At 28.7% G+C, this 21,737-nt stretch overlaps 1 protein-coding gene across 1 annotated transcript; it reads left to right on the top strand.

The window, feature by feature from the left end:
* Positions 1-17,751: 17,751 nt before the first annotated feature.
* Positions 17,752-18,902, top strand: LOC113550110 (E3 ubiquitin-protein ligase SINA-like 10; the record flags this gene model as incomplete). Its single annotated transcript, XM_026951760.1, has 2 exons — positions 17,752-18,207; positions 18,486-18,902. Coding segments are annotated over 2 exons (873 nt in total), but the record flags the coding sequence as incomplete, so codon positions are not given.
* Positions 18,903-21,737: the final 2,835 nt, after the last annotated feature.

Raw genomic sequence — 21,737 nt, 5'->3', positions numbered from 1 at the left:
TTTCAAAAACCTTAATAATATTATTAAACTTTTCGTGCAACGTGAAAATACAAGTGTTAATTTAGACGGGAATTTCTGTTAAATTATTGCAAAAATATTTATAATATAAAGATGTATATAAATTTAAAACTTGAAATAGAAAAGAAAACGTGCAATATTTTCAGAGTCGATTGCACGTACAAAGTATTTCACTGAATTATTTTTCCATTTTATTTTATTTTATCGTACTGTTATAATATGGCAAATTACGTCAAAGATCCGATGATAGAAAACTTAAGAAACAAAAAAAGTGATCTATTATAGTTCATAATAGTAATTTTTCTTTTACCGTACAATATTGAATTGGAACACAATATGATTTTAATTATCATTTGAAACATTATTGTCGCCTGTGTTTAATTATTAGGCCATATGGGTAATTAATTATTGATTGCGAAAAGTTCAAAAAATAATGATTTACACGTTTGATTAGTGTAGAGATAATCACTAAAAAGTCTGTATGTACAAAATGAACGACGAAAATTGAATTTCCCCGATCGAGAGAAAATAATTCAGTCTCTATTATTGAATCGGCTACAAAAATGGCTGCAATTATTATCCTTTTATCGTACCTGCCGTTACAAATTTCATACTATACGTTATGCTTAGTCGCTTTCCGGTGTTCGCTCAGTAGTGCTTTAGGTGATACTGTATCAGTATTACTAATACGATACACAAACTATTTCGTTTTTTAATTCGTCATATTTTATGAGTTGTAAGTTTGAAATAACTTATTTGTTAATATGACCTTTAAAAAATATAAATGTTATTGCTTAATATACAAGTTGCCCTTTTGATGTGTTGAACATTTAGTTTTTTATCTCCTTGCGTTTTTTGGTTGATTTCACAATTAGTATACACCATCATACTATAATTTATACACAACACCTAGGATTTACTTATAAATTATTGTTTGTAAGTTACTTTTAATTTTTAAATTATATTTAAATATATTATTTACATTTTTTAAATTAAATTTTTTCAAAAATATTATTTAAACTGCCTATAAAAATCCCTTAATATTTAAATGTGTAACGTCCTCTAAATTCTAATAAATAAAAATATTAACAAAAATTATTATAAGCTATTAAATTGTAGCTTGTGACTTTTGTGTTTCATTTGTTTATAATATTTAAAGTTTTACAAAGGATGTATAATACGAGGATTACCTTCCTATTAAATACATTATATAAATGTGTTCAACTAGAAATGTCGAAAAAAAAATCCAATCTTCTAAATTAGGATCGTCGTTAAATATATACTTCACATAAAGCACCGTTGAGTGAACACCGGAAGGGGACTAAGTATAATGTATAGTACTAAATTTGTAACGGAAGGAACGAAAAAAGGATAATAATTGCAGCCATTTTTGCAGCCGATTCTATAATAGAGACTGAATTATTTTCTCTCGATTGGAAAAATTCAATTGTCGTAGTCGTCGTTCTCTTTGTATATACAGGCTTTTCAGTGACTATTTCTACACTAATCAAACGTGTAAATCATTATTTTGTTTTTTACTAGATCGTGAACTCAGATTGCTTTTCAAAAATGACGACTCGCAATAATAATAATAATAATAAGTAATGTCGCGTGCAGTTTTAACAGCTGTCGCAAACTGACCGTCATTAGTGTGTACAACGTATGTATAAAACCGAAGCAGCGGGATAGCACATTTTACATGGTAGTTGTATAATGGATTATTATAATACATTCACTACTATTGTCCTCTTCGTACAATTGCCAGTACAAATTGCACGGCGTAACACGTTTTACGTTTGTTTATTTTTTCTCATTTTTTTTAACGTTTCACAGGTCATAATCAAAATACACGGTCAAGTACGATGCAAACATTACACAAGGTGATTCATCAAGCATACTTGTTTCTTCTTTTTCAACTATGTAATCATTCAAAATCTGATTTTTGGAATTTCTTAAAGAAATTTAAAGAAAAGATCTATTTTTGATTTTTGTATTACTTAAGTAATGTCCTGCGGAGATATAAATTTCTGTTTTTCACATGACAAATGATTGACAACCGCCCTTTTCTACTATAAATTATTTAGTGGATAATTTTTCTGAAAATGTTGTTAAGCTGAACGAAAAATTAGTTTTTAAGTTATTTATCATTGTGGTGGACTAGGATAATACATATATGTTAACGGGTTTAGAAAATATGATGGCTAAGGGGACTTGAATATTTTATTTATTAATTTATCAACATTTATAATTTATAAAAACAGTCTAAGTATGATAAATACTAGATTAGATTCGATATTAACTAACTATTTTTATTTTATTTTACTTTATAATGATGTTAATAATCTTTAGCATAAATATTCTAATAACTAAAAAAAAATGCTCGTTTAGATTTTGGATTAGGTATATCAAGATTAAAAAAAATATGTATATATATATCCACTAAATAATTTACAAAAAAAGGGAAATTCTCATTTGAAAAAATGATCATCACGGGATACTTCTTAATTGTGTAGTATTAAAAATCTCAAGCATTTGAAAATACGTTCTTTAACTTTATATTAAAAAATTCCAAAAATCATACTTTAAATAAATGTATAGTTAAAGGGAAAAAAGTGACGATCTTGTTTGGTGAATAAAGTTGTACATAGTATATAATATACCCCTCCAAGTGCTCCAACACTTTTGGTATAATTTTTTTCTGCGTTCTATAAGTAATCATTTATTACGACAATACATACCTAATTTTGGTTTCAACAAATATCAGACTTCGTTATTAACAACCCTTGCAGAAGCGTTCAATATGGTCCAATCGTCATTTTATACCGTCCGATTGCAATTGACGTTAACTAACATAAAATAACACTGCTGCGATAGTGGCCATAGTGGTCCTAAATTGAATTCAAACCGCACAGCAATAAAATTATATGATTTTCGTCTTTAACAATGGCTGTGCCATATCATTATTAATTTAATATAAAATATGTTATGTGCTAATGGGCTTGTTCTGTGTAATTCGCATGACAGCTGTGTTTTCGCTGCAATTAATGGTGTTTTTAAAATCTGAAATTTGCGAGACAAAACAAATTGTACTCGTGTACTGATTTCAATTATTTAATACCATTTAAATTTAACTACACTATTCAAATAAATAATTTAAAAAAAAAAAAAAACATTAAGTAGAAAAATAATACTTGTACGTTATTTATAATATAAATAGAAATGTCATCGAATATAAAGTTGGAAATAAATAGATTTATTACGATTTAAAACGCAATTCGTCATAGGTACTATATTATAATTACATGAATATGAATTATTATAAAATCAAACAATCACTACTTGCTCTTACACTATTTATCTAGTTATTCATTTTCGTAAAAAAAAATTTTAATCTGCTTTAAAATATCTGTATTTAATATAATTAGATACTATTAATTTTGTTGATGTAAAATATGAGTTATACTTCATACTGTATAGGTATTACCTACCAAATAATATAACAAATGTCATGTTCAATGTTCTTGTATTCAGATGATTCTAGTGTAGATTATTATGGTTACATGTTAGTGTAATAAGAAACAGAAATTGTGTTCTAAGACGTTGACAACGAGTTCCTTTATTACGATGTAGTATGTTTATGAAATATTCAAAGCATGTAATCATACCTCATCACTTTCTTGACAAATAAACTGATTTTGCAATGATATGAAATTCTATGTAAACAAATCGCCACTTCTATACAATATAGTTGAATGACATTTCCAAAGTAGATTTGTAACATAATTTTACATATTATTTCAGAGTGTCGGTATATTGGTATTATTTGCTTGTCAAACGAGAAATTTGAGATTTTATCATCTCGAAAATGTTCTGTCTTGTAAATCACATTATTTACACTGTACATTTTGATAACAAATATCAAAACTAACGAGATTTTCCAACTTTTTATTATTATTATTTTGTAAAACTAAATTTAGTGTTGAATATAATGTTGTAGTAATGTAGTAGGTGTACTTTGGTGAAAATGTTTTGTGAAGTGAAATTCTTCTTAAGAGACTTTAATTTTAATTATATTGATCCACTCAATATGAGGTATTCCAAACTATTTACTTACAAATTACAAATACTCAATACTGAATTACTTTTCGTCAGATAAATAAATGGAAATAAGTTGTACGTAGGATTCAAAGTAAATACATTAAGACTTTAAAATCAATTTTTATTATCAAATATCAATTCAATCAGTAAGAAAGATTGAAAGTTTACTAGTTTCATATAATATAATATAATATATATTTTTATTTATATAATATTTAGACTAAATAATTCAACTATAGAACTTCTGAAATGGTGCGTTTCAATTTATGTTATAAAATGCAAAACTGCGCATTATAATATGATTTCAGTCGTTATACCTCATGATGAATTCACTTTCACCACTTTAAAAATACGTATCCCCCCCCCCCCCCCGAAAATGACATGAAATTTTATGAAATAACTTTATACTTGTACGTCTCATTTTATTCTTTTGCCCTAATGTTTTGTAATTTATAAAATCTTATAACTTGTTAAACGCAATTTTTCATTTGTTACTCACCCTTCATAATTAATGTACAGAATAATTCATCATTACAAGCACGCTCACTCACGTTTTTTCTTTTAATAATGAATTTATTCAAGTTCAATTTTTGGAACTTTTGGATATATCTATACTTTAAAGTCATATTTTCAAAAACTTAAGTTTTTTTTATGTAATTCAAGCTAACACATTAACTTCTTTATTTTTACGAGAATCACCTTTTTCCTTATAAATTTTTAAACTTATGATTTTTTTTTTTTATAAACTAATATATTATCTAAATTAAAGTTTGAATAAGCACTAAGTAGTCTTTGAGTTATTTAGCTTTCTATATTAAGGATAATAATATAGCCGTACATAGGTCCATTATGGATAGGTTTAGAGGATTTGAAGGGTTATGGTGATGTTTTGAATATTTTAATAATTTATATTAATCTATCAACATTTTATAATTTATAAACATTTCTAAGAATAATAAATAGTAAAATATTCAATATTACATAATATATTTTATATTTATTTTGTGTAAAATCATTTTTAAAGACTTTTATCATTAGTTCATATAAATTTTAATAAAACTCAGAAACTACTTGAATCTATTTACATACAAAGTTTCAAAAAAATTATCTACTTAATATTTTCAAGTAAAAAAATTTGATTCTCATTTGAAAAAAAAATATATATCACCAATCAGCACAGGATACTCCAAAAATATGATGAAAAATGTAAATAATTGAAAATATGGTCCTTTATTAGTATACTTTAAAATTCTATTAAATTAATTATTAAGGACAAATGGGAATGAGTATTCTTGATAAATCACTATGTATACAATGTGTATATTATAGTAAAGGATTCGTGATGGAATTTTGTACTTTCATTGTTTTAATCGATATATTTCCAACGTATATATGTTTACACACAATCATACAATATGCAAGTAAATACTGAGTACCATTCAATTTTCAATAAATGTATAAAGTATTATTCGAAGAATAAGCTGGTTATTTGTTCATACATAAATTATAACTACAGTAACCATAATAATGTAATTCTAAAAATTACCAACTCTGCAACTGATGAGATTTGAACTTCAACATTGGTTTTTATGTTAGATATATTAAAATATTATGGAAAGCGAATAATTTGTTTTCTGATTAATTTGTATTTTTAACAATAAAAACCAATTACGATAAAATATAATTTATTGTTTTCGCTCGTGCCTACTATCAGCTCGTCGGCGTTTAAGCAATCCGAAATCTCGTAGATCGTCTCTCGATCACGTCCGCGGATGTAATGAAGCTTTTGCGCTTTAGCCTCTAACCATATAAAATGTATACTATATAGGTACTCGTATAGTGTTACTATATTTCACGTGATAATACTGCACATAAAATATATTGAAGGACGTAGAAAGCCCACAGTACGTTCACTCAGAAAGCCACACATGCGTGAACCTAAACGAATGCGGCCAATACGGGTACAGACTGTGACCTAATATTCACTACCGGATTGTATAATAATAACGTAAAATAAATAATAATAAAATATATATGTACGAAGGGTTTCCGTATTTTCGCATTTATACTGTAAATAGTCTAATAATCTTACTATTCGTATGTTATAAACTGACTTAATTTTTTGTTTATCGAAACGCTCAGAAAATTATTCCGTCTTATAACACGAACATGTTTTCGTATGCTTTTATTCAAAAATGTAACAGACATAAAAAATAATAAATAATGACAAATAATATTTTCAAAAACATTAGTTTGTAATAACTTCAAATTATTTTAAAATTCTTTAATAATTTTTTTTTTTTAAACGATGAGGGTTTCTATTAAAAATAATAGCCCAGTATTGCATTATTCCATATCGTCTCTCATTGCTTCTGCATCGCAGAATATGATGAATTGGTCTTGTCTGCTCTGCTCCTGTATAACATCAACAAATTTACAATCGTTATACATAACTTTGAAATGTTCGCAAAAGTGTTACCTCTCGCCTGACAGTTTTTATTAAGCGTTTTTACGGTAAAACGGTCGCTGTCTATGTGTACGACGGCGCTGTGTATAGATTGGTAGGTATACCCGCGGGAGTAAACCTTCCTAATAATAAATCGGTTCAAGTATGTATAGTGTATACAGTATTGTCAGTATTGTTAGCGCATAATAAAACGACACGTAGATAATTGTCTACGGAGCTTGGTAAGGGGTAGGGGTAGGGGCAACGTGAAAGGGATTTATTGTAAATAATTTTTCGCTTGTCGATGTAAACATAACCATATTATTTTAAGTCTGAGGCAACGATTTGTATGGGTTAGCATATTTTTTCCTTTAGTACAACTATATAGTAAATTATGTCCAAAATTGTATTCATACGAAGTTGTTATTGTTTCATATTTCGCAAAATAATATACTGATTATAAACTGCTTTGATCGGCTACATCGAGTAAAATTAAGATTGGCCGTGAAGATAGGTACAACATTTTACTGAACGTCAATGTAACTATATTAATTAGGTATTATTCACTTATTATTATTATTATTATTTTTCGTTTTTGATTGACATATTTTCTCATTGAGATTGTTTAACAGTTAATGTTACATTAACTATTTAAATATAATAATAATAAATAAATAATATTAATAATTAGTGTATTTACCTATATATTGAAGTATTTTAATAATATCAAACAACCAAAACTGTTGAAAACACTTATTATAATTTATAATATTCTATGTCAATATATATGTCAAACACTTTTATATTATACTATTTCGTCGTGAATCCAACCGGGCGATTTTGTTTTCAGTACCTAACGTGTTAATAAAAAAAATTATGTCTTATACAACAACTACATTTTATTAGTAACGTATAATATGTACTTATATGACAAAATATCAGGTAAATTACCTGCAGGTTCCGATAAATTATTAATAATTTCAGTTTACAATGTATTTTAAACTACATTTTCCATCATGATTTTAATTAAAATATTGTAATAATACTTATACGATGTTTCAATAAATTATTGTTTGAATATTATAATTAATATTAAGCAAACATTTTGCTATTATTGATTAACAAATTTCATTGGTAAGGGAACATAGAGGATATGCCGTCATTTAGATAGATACATAAATGCGTGTTGCTGGTTAAAAAAAAATTATCTGAATTATTTTCAAATACAAACCTAGCACAACATTACGTCAAATAATAAAATAATCATACAATTCACCGGTATAAATAGCAGGTATAGATACCGCAGTATTACGCATAACCACCGCGGTGCTCCGTTATGCCGGCTAAATGATATTACTTTTTAATTCGATATTCGTCCAATACATTTTATAACAGTATAGCATTTTGAAATATGCTTTGGTTTCTATACAATCGGAAACTCCTTTTAAAACCTTTCCATACGGTGCGGGTAAACGTTGGCTTTTTATATTCGTACATAATATTATAGTGCGTGTTATCAGCTTCAACCGTCGATCAATCACCACGTATATATTATGTAGGTATATTATTATAATGTACGTGTATGATTTTGAGCGTACCAGTATATTAAAACGGCTGTTTAACCGTAGAATAAATATTATCGATCAAATTCGCTGTACATGATATTTCATAATAATGTATTATATCAGATGAAAGATTTGAACAAGAAGGTTTTTTAATACCTTGGTACACATAATACATTGGTTACCTACTGCACGATGGATAACTTAATTTTGTTTGAGAAAATTCTATTTATTACGCGTTAATAATACTATATAGGTATATTATCTGTACTTTGTTCTTGTACCTTTAGGTACGAATTCCTATTCTTAAGCAAAACAACAAACATTTATCCTAAAATTATGACGAATAGTGCGTATTTTATGCTTAATTGTGTTCAGAGTGTTCAGACAGTTCAGTGACCAGTGTCATAATCATAGATTCCATAATATAGGAATATATGTGCGTATGATATGATTTTTCTTGTTGATAAATCATCATTTTTATTTTTAAAATATACCTACATATATTAATCGATGTAGCAAGTTTATACAAGTTTGATCAATTATAGTATCAGCAAGCAATACAATGATAAATACTTATATTTATTTACTATTTTTATTGGATTCTCTGCCATATGTATACCTGATATTATTTATTACTTACGGCTGCATGTTACTTGATACAGTTTATCTATATCAATCGTAGTAAATCATAATAATTATGCACATTATTTAATTAATAGCATTTATACTACAAAAATAGGTTACAAAAAAAGCAATTAAAATTAAAATAATTAAAAATTCAAATCGAAAATAAAAATGAAATTTCCTCATTAAATTTTATAATTAACGTTTCATTTAAATGTACACTATACTTGAATTGAACTGTAATTATTATTATCATGACAAAATGTAAAACATATGATTTTTGTATGTTGATATATGAATGATATATGATGACAATATGACGTTATGAAACTTTTGTATTATAAATTAAAATAAACTTATTAAATAAAATTAATTTTTTTATTAACATATTGATATTTTCGGTACGCAAATAGAATATAAAAAAAGGTATACCGGAACGCAAATAGACTATGAATCTTTTTGAATCTTTTTTTGCGGGATGCAATTGACCAACTGATAGTAATTTCGAACACGAATAATATGCACCGTTATTTACGGTATAATGTATAACTTACGAGTACAGGTTTAAATTTATTGTAAAATGATAAAAATAATATATATTTTAAAAATCTATAATATGTAACACTTACAAATATCTAAATATAGACTAAGTACCTATTTTATATCGATATATATCATAATAAATTTAATATTTGTACACATTATATATTACTATATAAATTATTATCGTTATACTAAGGTTGCGATACATATATATATATATATATATATATGAATAATAATTATAACATTAAGCTTTAATAATGCTTTTGGGGGGAAAATGCGTCAAATCAAGTCTTTTTGATATATTATATTATATCTAAAGCGTGATTCTGCGAACATATTACTATATAATATACGACCGGCGACGGTCCTTTCCCCATTCTATTATACCGGCTGCAGTAAACGACCTTTTAGTTGCTCGTAAACAAACGGCATTTACCTTTTTCTGTCGCGGAACCGGAAATCACAGCGGTCGTCCAATAAAAATCTTTATTATATCGTATCAAACGACTGCGAATCCACGAAATGCAACTTGTTTTGCTGTTGTTTGAAAAGCGTGATATGAAATCGTAAACGCTATCCTTTTAACACGCGAAAGTGCACGTTAGTGTAATTTAATGAGCTTTATTTTCCACAGAATACGTGAAACTGCGTGGTAGCCGGTGGAGAACCCTTTCCAATACAAACAAAAAATCGATCACGGAACTTTGCAGCAACCGCAGCTGTAAAACCGTTACTTATTATTATTATATAATAATGTTACCGATCCTTACGTTGATTGTTTGACCTCACTACCATTTATATTTATTGTAATTTAATGGTTTAAAAAACAATAAATACATATTAGGAGGAATGCTTATATTTATAAATTTTAAATACACTAATAATTATATTATTATAGCCACTGTAGTAACAATAACGCAGGCATATTTGTGTACCATACAATTAATAACTCTGGATGTTTAAAATTTTTTTAGCTGATTGTAAAAAAATTAACTATTTTATTCTGTGCACTATATTTACGTCTGCGCACGCTTATTATATACGATATGAATAAATGACAAGAAATAATAAATAATATATTATATTCCAGTAGGTTTAATATGCTAATAAATATAATAATATATATGCACTGTGTCATCCGGTATTTCATTTGAGGAGTTTTTACAAAAAAATTATGATTTGACTTTTCATCCGACTTTCGTAATATTTGTTGTGATTTTTTTCAACTTTTTATAAATTATTATATAGCTCGCTATTTTCTTGGTAAATAATAATCATACAATTTATACTTTAATCATTTTTGAGTTTCAAATAGTTAAAACTTTCAACCAAAAAAAAAAAAAGTGCATTCTACTTTTAGTCTCTTTTGTTTTATGGTTTATTTATCACTATGGTTCGAAACTTATGAATGTAAACAAAGACGCAACAAACTGTAATCAGATTAAATAATACTACCCATTTAAAAGGATATCATTAATTTTGATAACTTTAGACACTTACTAAAATAAATCAAGTTTCACAACTTTATTTTTACAATAGGTACATTTTAAAACTGTTTTAATCAAGTCCCATGATTGCTAAATTGAAAATATCGACTCATGCGCATTGTGTCACTGTGAAAACATACCTGCTTATATGCAAAATTTTTTGTCGATTAATTCAAAAAATCATACTTATGTGTTATACTCGTAAATATATTGTATAATATAAAATATACCTAATTCAAGAAGGTTAAAGTAATATATTTAATTTAGGTAAATTCAGTTAGTGAAAAACGTATAATAATAATTGAAATATAATATATATTATAATGTAATAATTTGAAATATTAAACAAAGTTTAAATAAATAGTAATATTATATATCGTTGAACATAATATAGAATTTTTACCAATATTTTACGAAATAATTTTATCTTGATATTATATTATGCATGGATTAAAATATGCAAGGGAATATTGTGTTTCACTAGATTATAATATATGTACTCATCAATTTTTTAAATAATTATTTATACAATATTATTTATTTGATATGTATATAATATACACTATATATATACATTGCTGATTTTATGTACCTATAACTGGCAGACAAATTTTTGATTCTATAAAATCATCAACAAAATATTATCTAATAATTTCACGGAATAAGAAAAAATTATTTAATTTTTTGCTAATTTAAATGGAGCATAGCAATTTAATCATTCAATGTAGTTGGTTTATTAACACCATCGTTTTTAACTGTTCATTCGTTCATACATAATGTATGAAGCTAGAAGAACCATGTTAAAAAATCAATACTGTATTGTGTCCAATAAAAAATCTTGGGTAAAATTTTAGCCAAATATGAATTATACAAGAAATAAATCTTAAAAAATTGTCTTAGCCAATGTCATTAAACACAAATATATAGTAAAAAATATAAATTATTATTAATGATATTAACGTGACAAAATACAACTATTTAGATAAAATAATAACGTATAGATAGGTATAAAAAATAAATCATTTTTGTATGATTAAAAATATATTTAATGATTTGTTTTGATATAAGCACTTGGTGAATTAGAAGAGGATAAAATATAATACAAGTTTTTTCAAGTTTTTATAAAAACTATACCTATTTTATTGTTTAGTTAATTGAATATGACAGTTTTATAATAAAATTATATTAGCCCATGTGCATACGGGTACCTTGTACCTAACCTATACCTAGGTATTTGGATATGGAAATACTGAAGGATTATGATATAATATTATACTTATTAGTTATTTAACAGTCCAATTAAACTCTAAATATTTAAAAACCTATCCATCTGTTACTGATATATGTATACTAAATAGATATAGTTGTTATTATTAAAAGTAGAAGTTATTGTCAATGGTATTATCATTTAAATGTTGAAAATGACTTGTATCTATATGTATAATTTATTATTGGTATGTGTGGATACTGGATAATAGGTACTTTTTAAAAGTTTCTAGTTAAAATAATTTATCTTATACAGTTATACTTGGTTACATATTTTTGTTAAAAATAATATTCATAAAAACAAATAGCTCAAATGGTTACATATAGTTTTGAAATATTACATTGTATGACTCAAACTTAAAAGTTTAGGTATTGTTAATATTATTTAGGTAATAAGTTATTATTAGGTGATCAATTTTTATTTTCAGACGTTTTATATTAACTAATTTTATCAAATTATTTCTATACATCACATGGTAAATCGGGATTCAAATGTAATTTTACCAAGTGCTAAGTATGTATTTATACTAGCAGCTGCTGCAGGCTGCTAACTGTAAAGCTTAGACTGCTACATAATATCCTCATTTTTTCGAATAATCCAGGATGAATGTAGGTGTGTGGGCAAGTTTAGAAACTCACCTTGAATTCAACTTACTGTCTCTATAATAAAACTGTATAAATATTAGTGACAGCAGAGTATTTATCATTACCTATAAGTTATTGTTTAAAAAGTTATAGGTGATTATTACAAGCGAACGGGGTTACACGTATATTTTTTTTTCATTGACAATAAAATAAAGTTGCTTAGAACTGCCATAATATACACTTTAGCTAACACAGTTTAAGCTTTGATAAATTATTTTAAATTCAAAGAAAAACTTCAAATAGTATACATGAAAATATCACATTCGTACATTAATATTCCCTCCCAAAAAATGTTTCAAATTATTCAAATTTTTGTGAAATAGGTATATTAAGATTTGTCATTTATTATCAATCAAAATTAATTTTTAATTTTTCTAATGAGTTTTTCCTGAATTTTACGCGAATTGTTGTACGTGCATATTATGTAAATATGCATTTTGTCCTTAAAATCAGAATATATATTTTTTATTCATTTTTGGTTGTCATTTTGTCAACTGAAAAACAGATAGCTATTGTTATTTAATTTGAATTTGAATTTTTATTAATTGAAATATTTTTCATGTTTTAACTTACTGTATTGAAACTGTTTTATTTTTTAAAATACAAAATTTTACTTGGACAATTAGTTGGTTATAAACCACATCTTACTATTTACAATCAATTATATATACTGCCTTTAATATTATTATCACTTATTACAATACCGCTTGAAAGTTTGACTGCTGTTTTTATTTTTAATAATATGATGGAATATATACGAGAATATTTCAAAATAGAGCACCTGCGGTACACCTTACAACAATATGTATCGTGGTTGACACTTGACACTAACGAAAACCCACGTTTGTCTTGTATTCCAGTTATACGTGTAATGTGTATAATATGTATACGATCTTCACAGAATTTAAAATCCATTAACGATTAATTTATTTTAAAACGTCTCTGATGGTAACGCGTATAGTAAATAGTAATGTGTAGCTATGTATAATATGAGTATACATATTATAATTATTATAATCATCATCATCTTATTGCCTCGTTGGTCCCAAATAAATCACGATTTCATCCTTAGTTAAGAGCTCATGATATTTTTGACAAAAAAAATTATGAATATTTTTGTTCAAATTAATTAATAGCTACAAAATCCTCTCGAAAACAATATATATATATATATATATATATTATATGTAATAATTTCTAATTAAAAAAAAAAAATTAATTTTAATCAAATCCCTACATGTTAATATAATATAATTACGTCAAAATGTCTAAGGTCAATGGTTTGTTTTCATATTTTTATTTAATCCTTACAAATTACAATAAATTTACATAAATTTACTATTATTAAAATAATGTTTTTCATTACTTAGCTATAATAGAAATATGAAATAATTAAGTATAAAATTAAAAAAAATGGATCCTTGCAAAGATTCATTTATCTAACAATTTTCATATCTACAAATAGCCTATACTAGACGTTAACGTATTTAATAGGTTAATTTATCATGAACTTTTCTTATAATCTTACGTTAACTTCAATGAGATAATCAATTATAATTTATACAAGATTACATTCGGTATGCAATTTTTTTGTTGGTCACGAAGTACAAAATAATTAATGTTTTATTTTAGCCGTGGCTCATTATTGAGCGTTTCTTGTGTTTTAATCTCAAATATTTACTATCATCATATTAAATAAATTTCATTTTCGTATGGATTAAATAGATTAAAATACAGATAGGTAATATCGATAAATTACAGTTTTGATAATTTTTTGTATAAGAATAACATTGTAGTTTTTCTACAAGTGAATAAGATGCATTTTTGTTGCTGAAAATTTTAAATGTAACTATGGACCTCGTCATGAATATAATTACAGTAGAATCCACTTAATCGGGACACATTGGGCAATGACCTATCTTTCCCCATTATTCGACTGTCCCGATTAACCGAATAACTAATAAACCGATACATTCGTTCGGAACTGTGCAATCTGTCCTTATTAAGCGGTTGTCCCCTTTATGTGGTGTCCCACAATAAGCGGATAAATAAGCGGATTCTACTGTATTTGAATTATTTTATTTATTTTTTTTTTTTACTATAATACTACGTAACATGACAGTCAACCAGTTTACTATTATATGTGTGACATAATTCGATTAAACAATAAATTTGTTTTAGTCGTTACTATTTATTTTGCGATTTGTCATACCAATGTAATAATAAAATACATATTATATAGCTTCCTTTAGTATATTATATTAACAAAGCTATCTTGGTTTTTTTTTAACTGCGTTTACCTTTGAAGTTTAAATTAAAAATAAATAAAATTAATATAATGTTACGATTTTATTTTCACAATCAAATTACAATGATATAGGTACTTAACTAAAACTCGTATGATAAAATATATTAACGGAAACAGAGAGATCATAATAGAAAATACATGACGTATAATTATATTATAATAATACAATTTGCGTGGATTTGTCACAGTACTACATTGTGCTTGAGCATACCTGCCCAACAATCTATAATGAAATGATGACGTGTGCGCGGTTATTTTGTGGGTTTTGCGTTGTATAGATAGACAGTGACCGTTCACGAATTAATTATTGTCGTATACGCACACAGTATAATATTGTATTATAATATTTCATAGGTGTACCTGTAATCGCGTCTCTGCAGTGAAAATTTAAATTATCGGCTACGCTCTATACCTATTGTTCAATTCTATAGCGTGGTAAAATGCACGCGATAACAATATTATTATTCTATGTCATGATACTCGTATATTGGCATTATCGTCTGATTTTATTATATGTTCGCCGATATATTACGCGCGCGGTTGTTGATTTTCAATTAATATTAAAATTACATTTATTTCAAATTGTTTTACACGACGGACACGTTTCGTGCATAGAACGGAGCACAGCCATTAGTCATATGATATATTTCGTACTGGCTGCAAACGCAGTGTTATCTATGATGTGTTGTATAAAAATAAATGTTTTTTTTCTTTGTCCTCTATTGACTCAAATACAAATACTACTGGACCGTTTTTAATACGAGTTATGTCGATAGATTTTTTAAGGCTCGGGATGGGTCTGTATACTATTTGCAGCTTCGTTTTTTAAACATACTTTAACGTACACGACTTTTACTCTAAATGCAAATCGAAATCACAGCACCTTTTTTACGAACATGTACATAAGACCATTCAGGTACCATACCTTTATTTGTTTTAAATTAATATTTTTTATGAATATTATCACTGCATATATTTACGATTTTTATAAAAAAAGTATAATCATAATATACTCTCTTTTGTTATTTCTGACGTACCTGACTACCCAAATATATCCATAAAATATACATTCCAGAGGCACAACAAAGATCACATAGTTATAGATTTTCCAACTATGTTTAATATCTCCTACTACGTACGCACTTACTGAAAACAATAAATTCGACGCATAAACTACAAGCAATAGAGGCCCATATTAATACAATCACTAATGCGAGATTCCCGCAACGCAGTGAAATGTTCTACAAACTCAATTTCTTAGAAACAAAATGTTGGTATAACGCATTCATATAAGATAATAGTATCATTAAACTTAACTATATCTAATAGAATTTATTCAACTTTATAAGCACATGACCTTCCACCATAATAATTTTGTCACTAGGTCTTATACGTTTGTAAGTGTGCACAATATATCTGAAGCGTGTTATAAATACATAAAAATTACGTTGCAATTATGACATGAGTATATAATAAAATATTAATATAATTAATCTCTAAATTGATACTGATTGCAAACAACGGAGAAAATCTAAGACATATTATTATATGTGTAGTATAAAAATTAAATTTTTATGTTGTACAAATATCGTTAAAACTAATAACTTTACACAAACCTATTTAAACAAAAAAATAAATAAATATTTTGAATTTTAATTAACAAGAAAAAAGATATAAATTTTCAAAATGATTATTAATTTAATCCGTTATACGTAACTGATATATATAACTACTTTGACGATTGGTCATCATTAGCTTGTCACATTTATTCTTATAGATTTTAGATTATACGCAAATATGGTATTAAAACTCTGACAGCTTATCTTATCATAAATTACTACTGTTCTGTAGACTAAACTCTAATTTATGTATAGTTTATTTTTATATGTACGTGAAAATCGGCGAATATAAGCAAATTAAATACAAGCATTTTTTAAATTGTTCAGATTAAAATATTTTGGTGTTTTTCATACGGGTTAATAATACTATAGGTACGTCTATATAATAAAATTATGTATTATAAAAATATAACATCGTAATATTGAAGGTAATCTTTAAGTTACTAAATTTTTTTCAACCATAAAACCTACCTAATTATAAATAACTGCAATAAATCATAATTTTTATCGTTCTGCATCCAGGGAAGTATTATATTTTGTACTATACTATACTATAGTAGCGTAAATCGTATTTTAAAACTTAAGATCATTAAACATTTTAAATATTTTAAAATATTTTCGTTATTTATTTCATTACTAGTAAAACAGTAGATTGTTTTATTTTTTGCCTAAAACATTTTATTTATTATATTATTAAAACTGATTGAGTGTTTATAGGAAGTCATAATTTAAAAATCACGAATATTTGAAAGCTATTTACTCTCTAGTTAAAAACTAATGTAATATTCAAGGGTATGTGAATAAAACGTTTGTTTAGCAACCATATTATAAACAATAAATACAATATATCATTAATGGCAATACAAATAACAAACAAATCAATTTTCATAAATGTGTCTTATCGCTGTTCTGTGTGTAACGCGGCTGTAAACGTGTAATGGCAACTTTGGCGGCGGAAGTGACTTTGGCGGAGACGGAGGCGGCGGTCGAGTCGTCATCGACGGCGAGACCAATAACGGCAGAGTTAATCGCGGAAAATTCGAATTCAACAGACAAGTCTGCAGCGTCGACGGTTGCTTCGTCGTCGTCGTCGTCGGCGGCGGCGGCGGCGGCGGCGGCGGTGGTGGTTTCCGACTCAGACTCGGACGAGATCGTGACCATCTCCCGGCTGATCCGTCGCGCCCTGGAATGCCCGATATGCCTGACGCTGATGTCGGTCATATCGTGCTACTGTCCCAACGGTCACGCGGTGTGCGAATCGTGCATGCTGACGCTATTAAACATGAGCAGCTCCCAAGAACGCCCCTGCCCGCTGTGCCGGGCGTTGATGGTGCAATCGCTGATTACGTCGGCCACGGTCGACAAACTGACCGAGTTGTCTCGTCAGGTGAAGGTGAAGTGTTCGAACTGGTTTCACGGGTGCACTAGGCTGGTGCCCGTGAGGTATATGAACAAACACGAGTCCAGGTGCCTGTACGTGCCGAGCGTCCCGTGCCGTGTGACCGTGTGCCAGTGGCTCGGCATATACGAACAGCTGTACGAACACGTGTCCAGCTCGCATCCCGGCGTCGCCGTCCAGACCTCGGTAAAGAAAACATTAAAATATCGAAAATACACTACCCCGTTCGATAGTATAGACCCACCAAAACGCGCAGTCTCACCCGACGCCCCGGCATGCCCTTCGAATATCGCGTAGAACGCGCTATTAACGGGAAAACGGATTTTCGTTTTCCCGACATTTTCCCTCGTCGATTATACAACGCGACATAACCGTATGATATATATACTACACATCGCTGTTATTCTCGTACACTGTAAATAATAATACTGTAACTCGAAATATCTATTCCGGCGTGCTTCCAGACGAACCAACTGAACGTGACCGACGTGCAAGATATCACAACGAATAGGCGCCGAACATACCTAGTCCAGTCGACGTACGGCATGATATGGGTGATGTTGTCCCGGGTCGCGCGGTCGCGCATACAGACGGCGTTGTTCTTGGTAAACGACCATTGGGACGGCCATATGCCAAACAAAAATCACGGCGAACCCACGCCAACGGATATCGTGTACCGAGTCACGTGGTTCGACGCCAACGACCGGTCCCGGACCAAGAGCAGGACGAAGAGGGTTCACTGGAGCACGTCCTTGAAGCCGGAGTTCCAGCTCCTCTTGTCCAACTCGTACACGACGTTCCGATTCAAGACTGGTCGCATGGAAATAAATTGGTTTCAGTGCCCGATGTACAAACGAAGCCATTCGTCAACTACACGGTGAATGGCGAAACGTCTCGTTTTTATATTTTTTTTAAATTATTACTATCGACTCATAATTTTTATCGTCCGTTTTTTTTCCTGTTCATAAAAGTACACCCAGGCGCAGGCGTCGGATATTTTTCTGTCACCGTTCTGTTAGAGTCCGAACTCCGAAGTATCGGACTTGTTCTGGTTTTTTTTTTTTTGTTGTTATCGGTGTGTGTGTGTCCAATGCGCGCCCTCGTCGTATTCGATCACGCACAATCGCCCGCTATACCGACTCATGCGACTCCTGTGTGGCTGTTTTTGTGGGTTTTCGCCTTTAGTGTGTTTGCAACTCGTTTCTACGTTACTAGTTTACCGTGCCGCGGGTTTATGTCGTACGCGGTCAGTCTAGTGACGTATAATTACCGACAGGGAGAAAAGGGTGTCGTATATATCTTCCCTTGACATTTTTTTTTTCATTTGTTCGCGGCTGTATTAATAAAATTTACGATAAATACAATATTCTATGAAAAATAACGTTGAGACGATATACACAAATTATTTGAATAAAATACATTCAAGGTTAGTTAATTCAATTGGGAATTTGGGATAAATAAATTATTTATTTTGATAACATGGTATTATAGTAATGGAATAATCTATTAAAAAAAACCGTGTTCAGTTTTGTATGTGGCGTGTGGACGATGCTGACAAACAGTTAATTCAATCTCGAAATTCGTATGCTATGTAAAAAGAAAAAATGGGTGTGATGCATTTATTATTGTAGAACATGAAAAAATGAATTTTAATAATATTGTTATACATTTCTAACGTTAAGCGTAAGATCTCAGTATGTGTAATTATTACACCGATGGTCACCTGACCGATATGTCACCGATACGGCGATAACGATTCGTCGTTACATCCACGCGTCGAAACGGTTCACAGTATATCCGTTATTTAACGGTGGTGGTTCTTCAAATCCACCCATGTAATGAGGTTTAACCACTCTTTTTATTTTAGTATTGTAATAATATAATATAGCGGTGACAAAAATCCCAAGTGGGACGATCCACCAATTCCCCCCAACCTATAACTGTCATTGGTATTCAACACTGTTTTTACTAGCGCCCCGTGACGATGTCTGAAAACTAAGGCAGTAACAAGGATTTGTGTATTTTTATCAAGTAGTAAGTACCTTAGTAACTAACAGAGTTTTAATAAAATAAAAATGTAACATTTTAATTGATATATCTCCTCATTCTTCTGTAAGGAAATTTGAGAAATCGTAGATAATATGTTGTTGGGTATAAAACATTAAAAAGCATAAATCGTAGGAATTATTGGCCGCTAGCAGATTTTAAATCAATGTTTAAATCGCATTCAAGAATTATAGGTATTCCGTCGCTATAGTAACCGATTTAAATAAATAGAACAGCGTTATATGCAAAATTAGCTATATAATTCAAAAGTTAAAAAAAAAACCTTTAAAATCTTTTAAATATTTAAGTAAATTAGATAATTTTCAATAGTCATTACATTTTAACTATACATCAACATAACGGAATGAAAATAATGAACGAGAATATTATGATTTCATATTAAATAGCCAACTGACAGTTTATAATGGTTTTCCTTAAAATATTAATTAACATATTAAGATTGTATGTTTTATTATTAGCAATCAATATCGTTTACAATTATTTATAATTATTATTTTCCATCTCCGATTGCATATGAATTACAGTTGTAGATAGTACTATAATACTACTATCGTAATGTATGATATTTTCATATACCCGTGCATGCGCGAACTTAGGCCTGTTTCACGCGGGAGCGTATTACACGCGAGCGTTTTTAGTTCATATCGATGAGAACATTGATTTTTTTCACATTTTTGAGTTCATACGCGCCATACCGGCGAAGGAAACGCGCCATCGTCGGAGTGAGTGGGCCGTGTGTATTTAACCAGTGTAACCAAAAACGCGCGCGTACGATACGTCGCGTATGATACGCGCCCGTGTGAAACGAGCCTTACGTCGAGTATAAATAAGCTTACTAAACGACCAACTGTGCGCTATAGTACAGCAATAGTTCCACAAAATATACGATTGGTGAAATTTCAAAGTACTATAATTCATACTTGGATTACATACTTTTTTCATCTAATTATAATACACGAGACGATACATTTTTTGTAATATAAAATTATAGTTAAGATAATTCAAATCACTCATAATAGAGTTCCTATACTAATATACATTTTTAAATTTATTTATGGACAATTTTTAATTCTAATTTACTACATTTCAGTTGAATTCAAATTCAAATCGCTAGGCTACTTACAGGTATTTCAACTTAGAGTTTTGACGTTACAATAGTTTATAATTTTAAAACTACTTTTACTAATTAACTTTTATTTATTTACCAAGTCAAGAATATGGTATTATTTACTATCTTTTCTTCTGTCGTCAAATTCGCCTTCATTTGCTACAATCGATAGGGGCTTCGTTTAATGTTTTAAATTCGACCAGCGTTAATCGAGTATGATACAAAGGATCCAAGTTAAATGCTAATTGGGTAATTCAATTATTACATTTTTTTTTTAAGAGAGTGAAATTAGAAAAACCATCAAGTATTCAACGTACCATATAGTTTAATCAAATTTTGGAAGCTAAATAGTTGTCTCGAAACGGACAAGTTTCAATAACTGACGGTAGTAGGTGTAATAATAGAAAAAAAATAACTTATAAGAATTCATTGTAATTAAACTATTTTAAATAGTGATCCTCGTAATAACGCAGCATGTCCGCAGAAAAAAAAACCCCCAGACACCTACTCTGGATGGCACAGTCAGATAAGCATCCTTAGG

Source organism: Rhopalosiphum maidis, chromosome 1 (assembly GCF_003676215.2).
Source record: "Rhopalosiphum maidis isolate BTI-1 chromosome 1, ASM367621v3, whole genome shotgun sequence".
Lineage (NCBI taxonomy): Eukaryota > Metazoa > Arthropoda > Insecta > Hemiptera > Aphididae > Rhopalosiphum > Rhopalosiphum maidis.
This window is presented reverse-complemented; position numbering and strand designations above follow the sequence as displayed.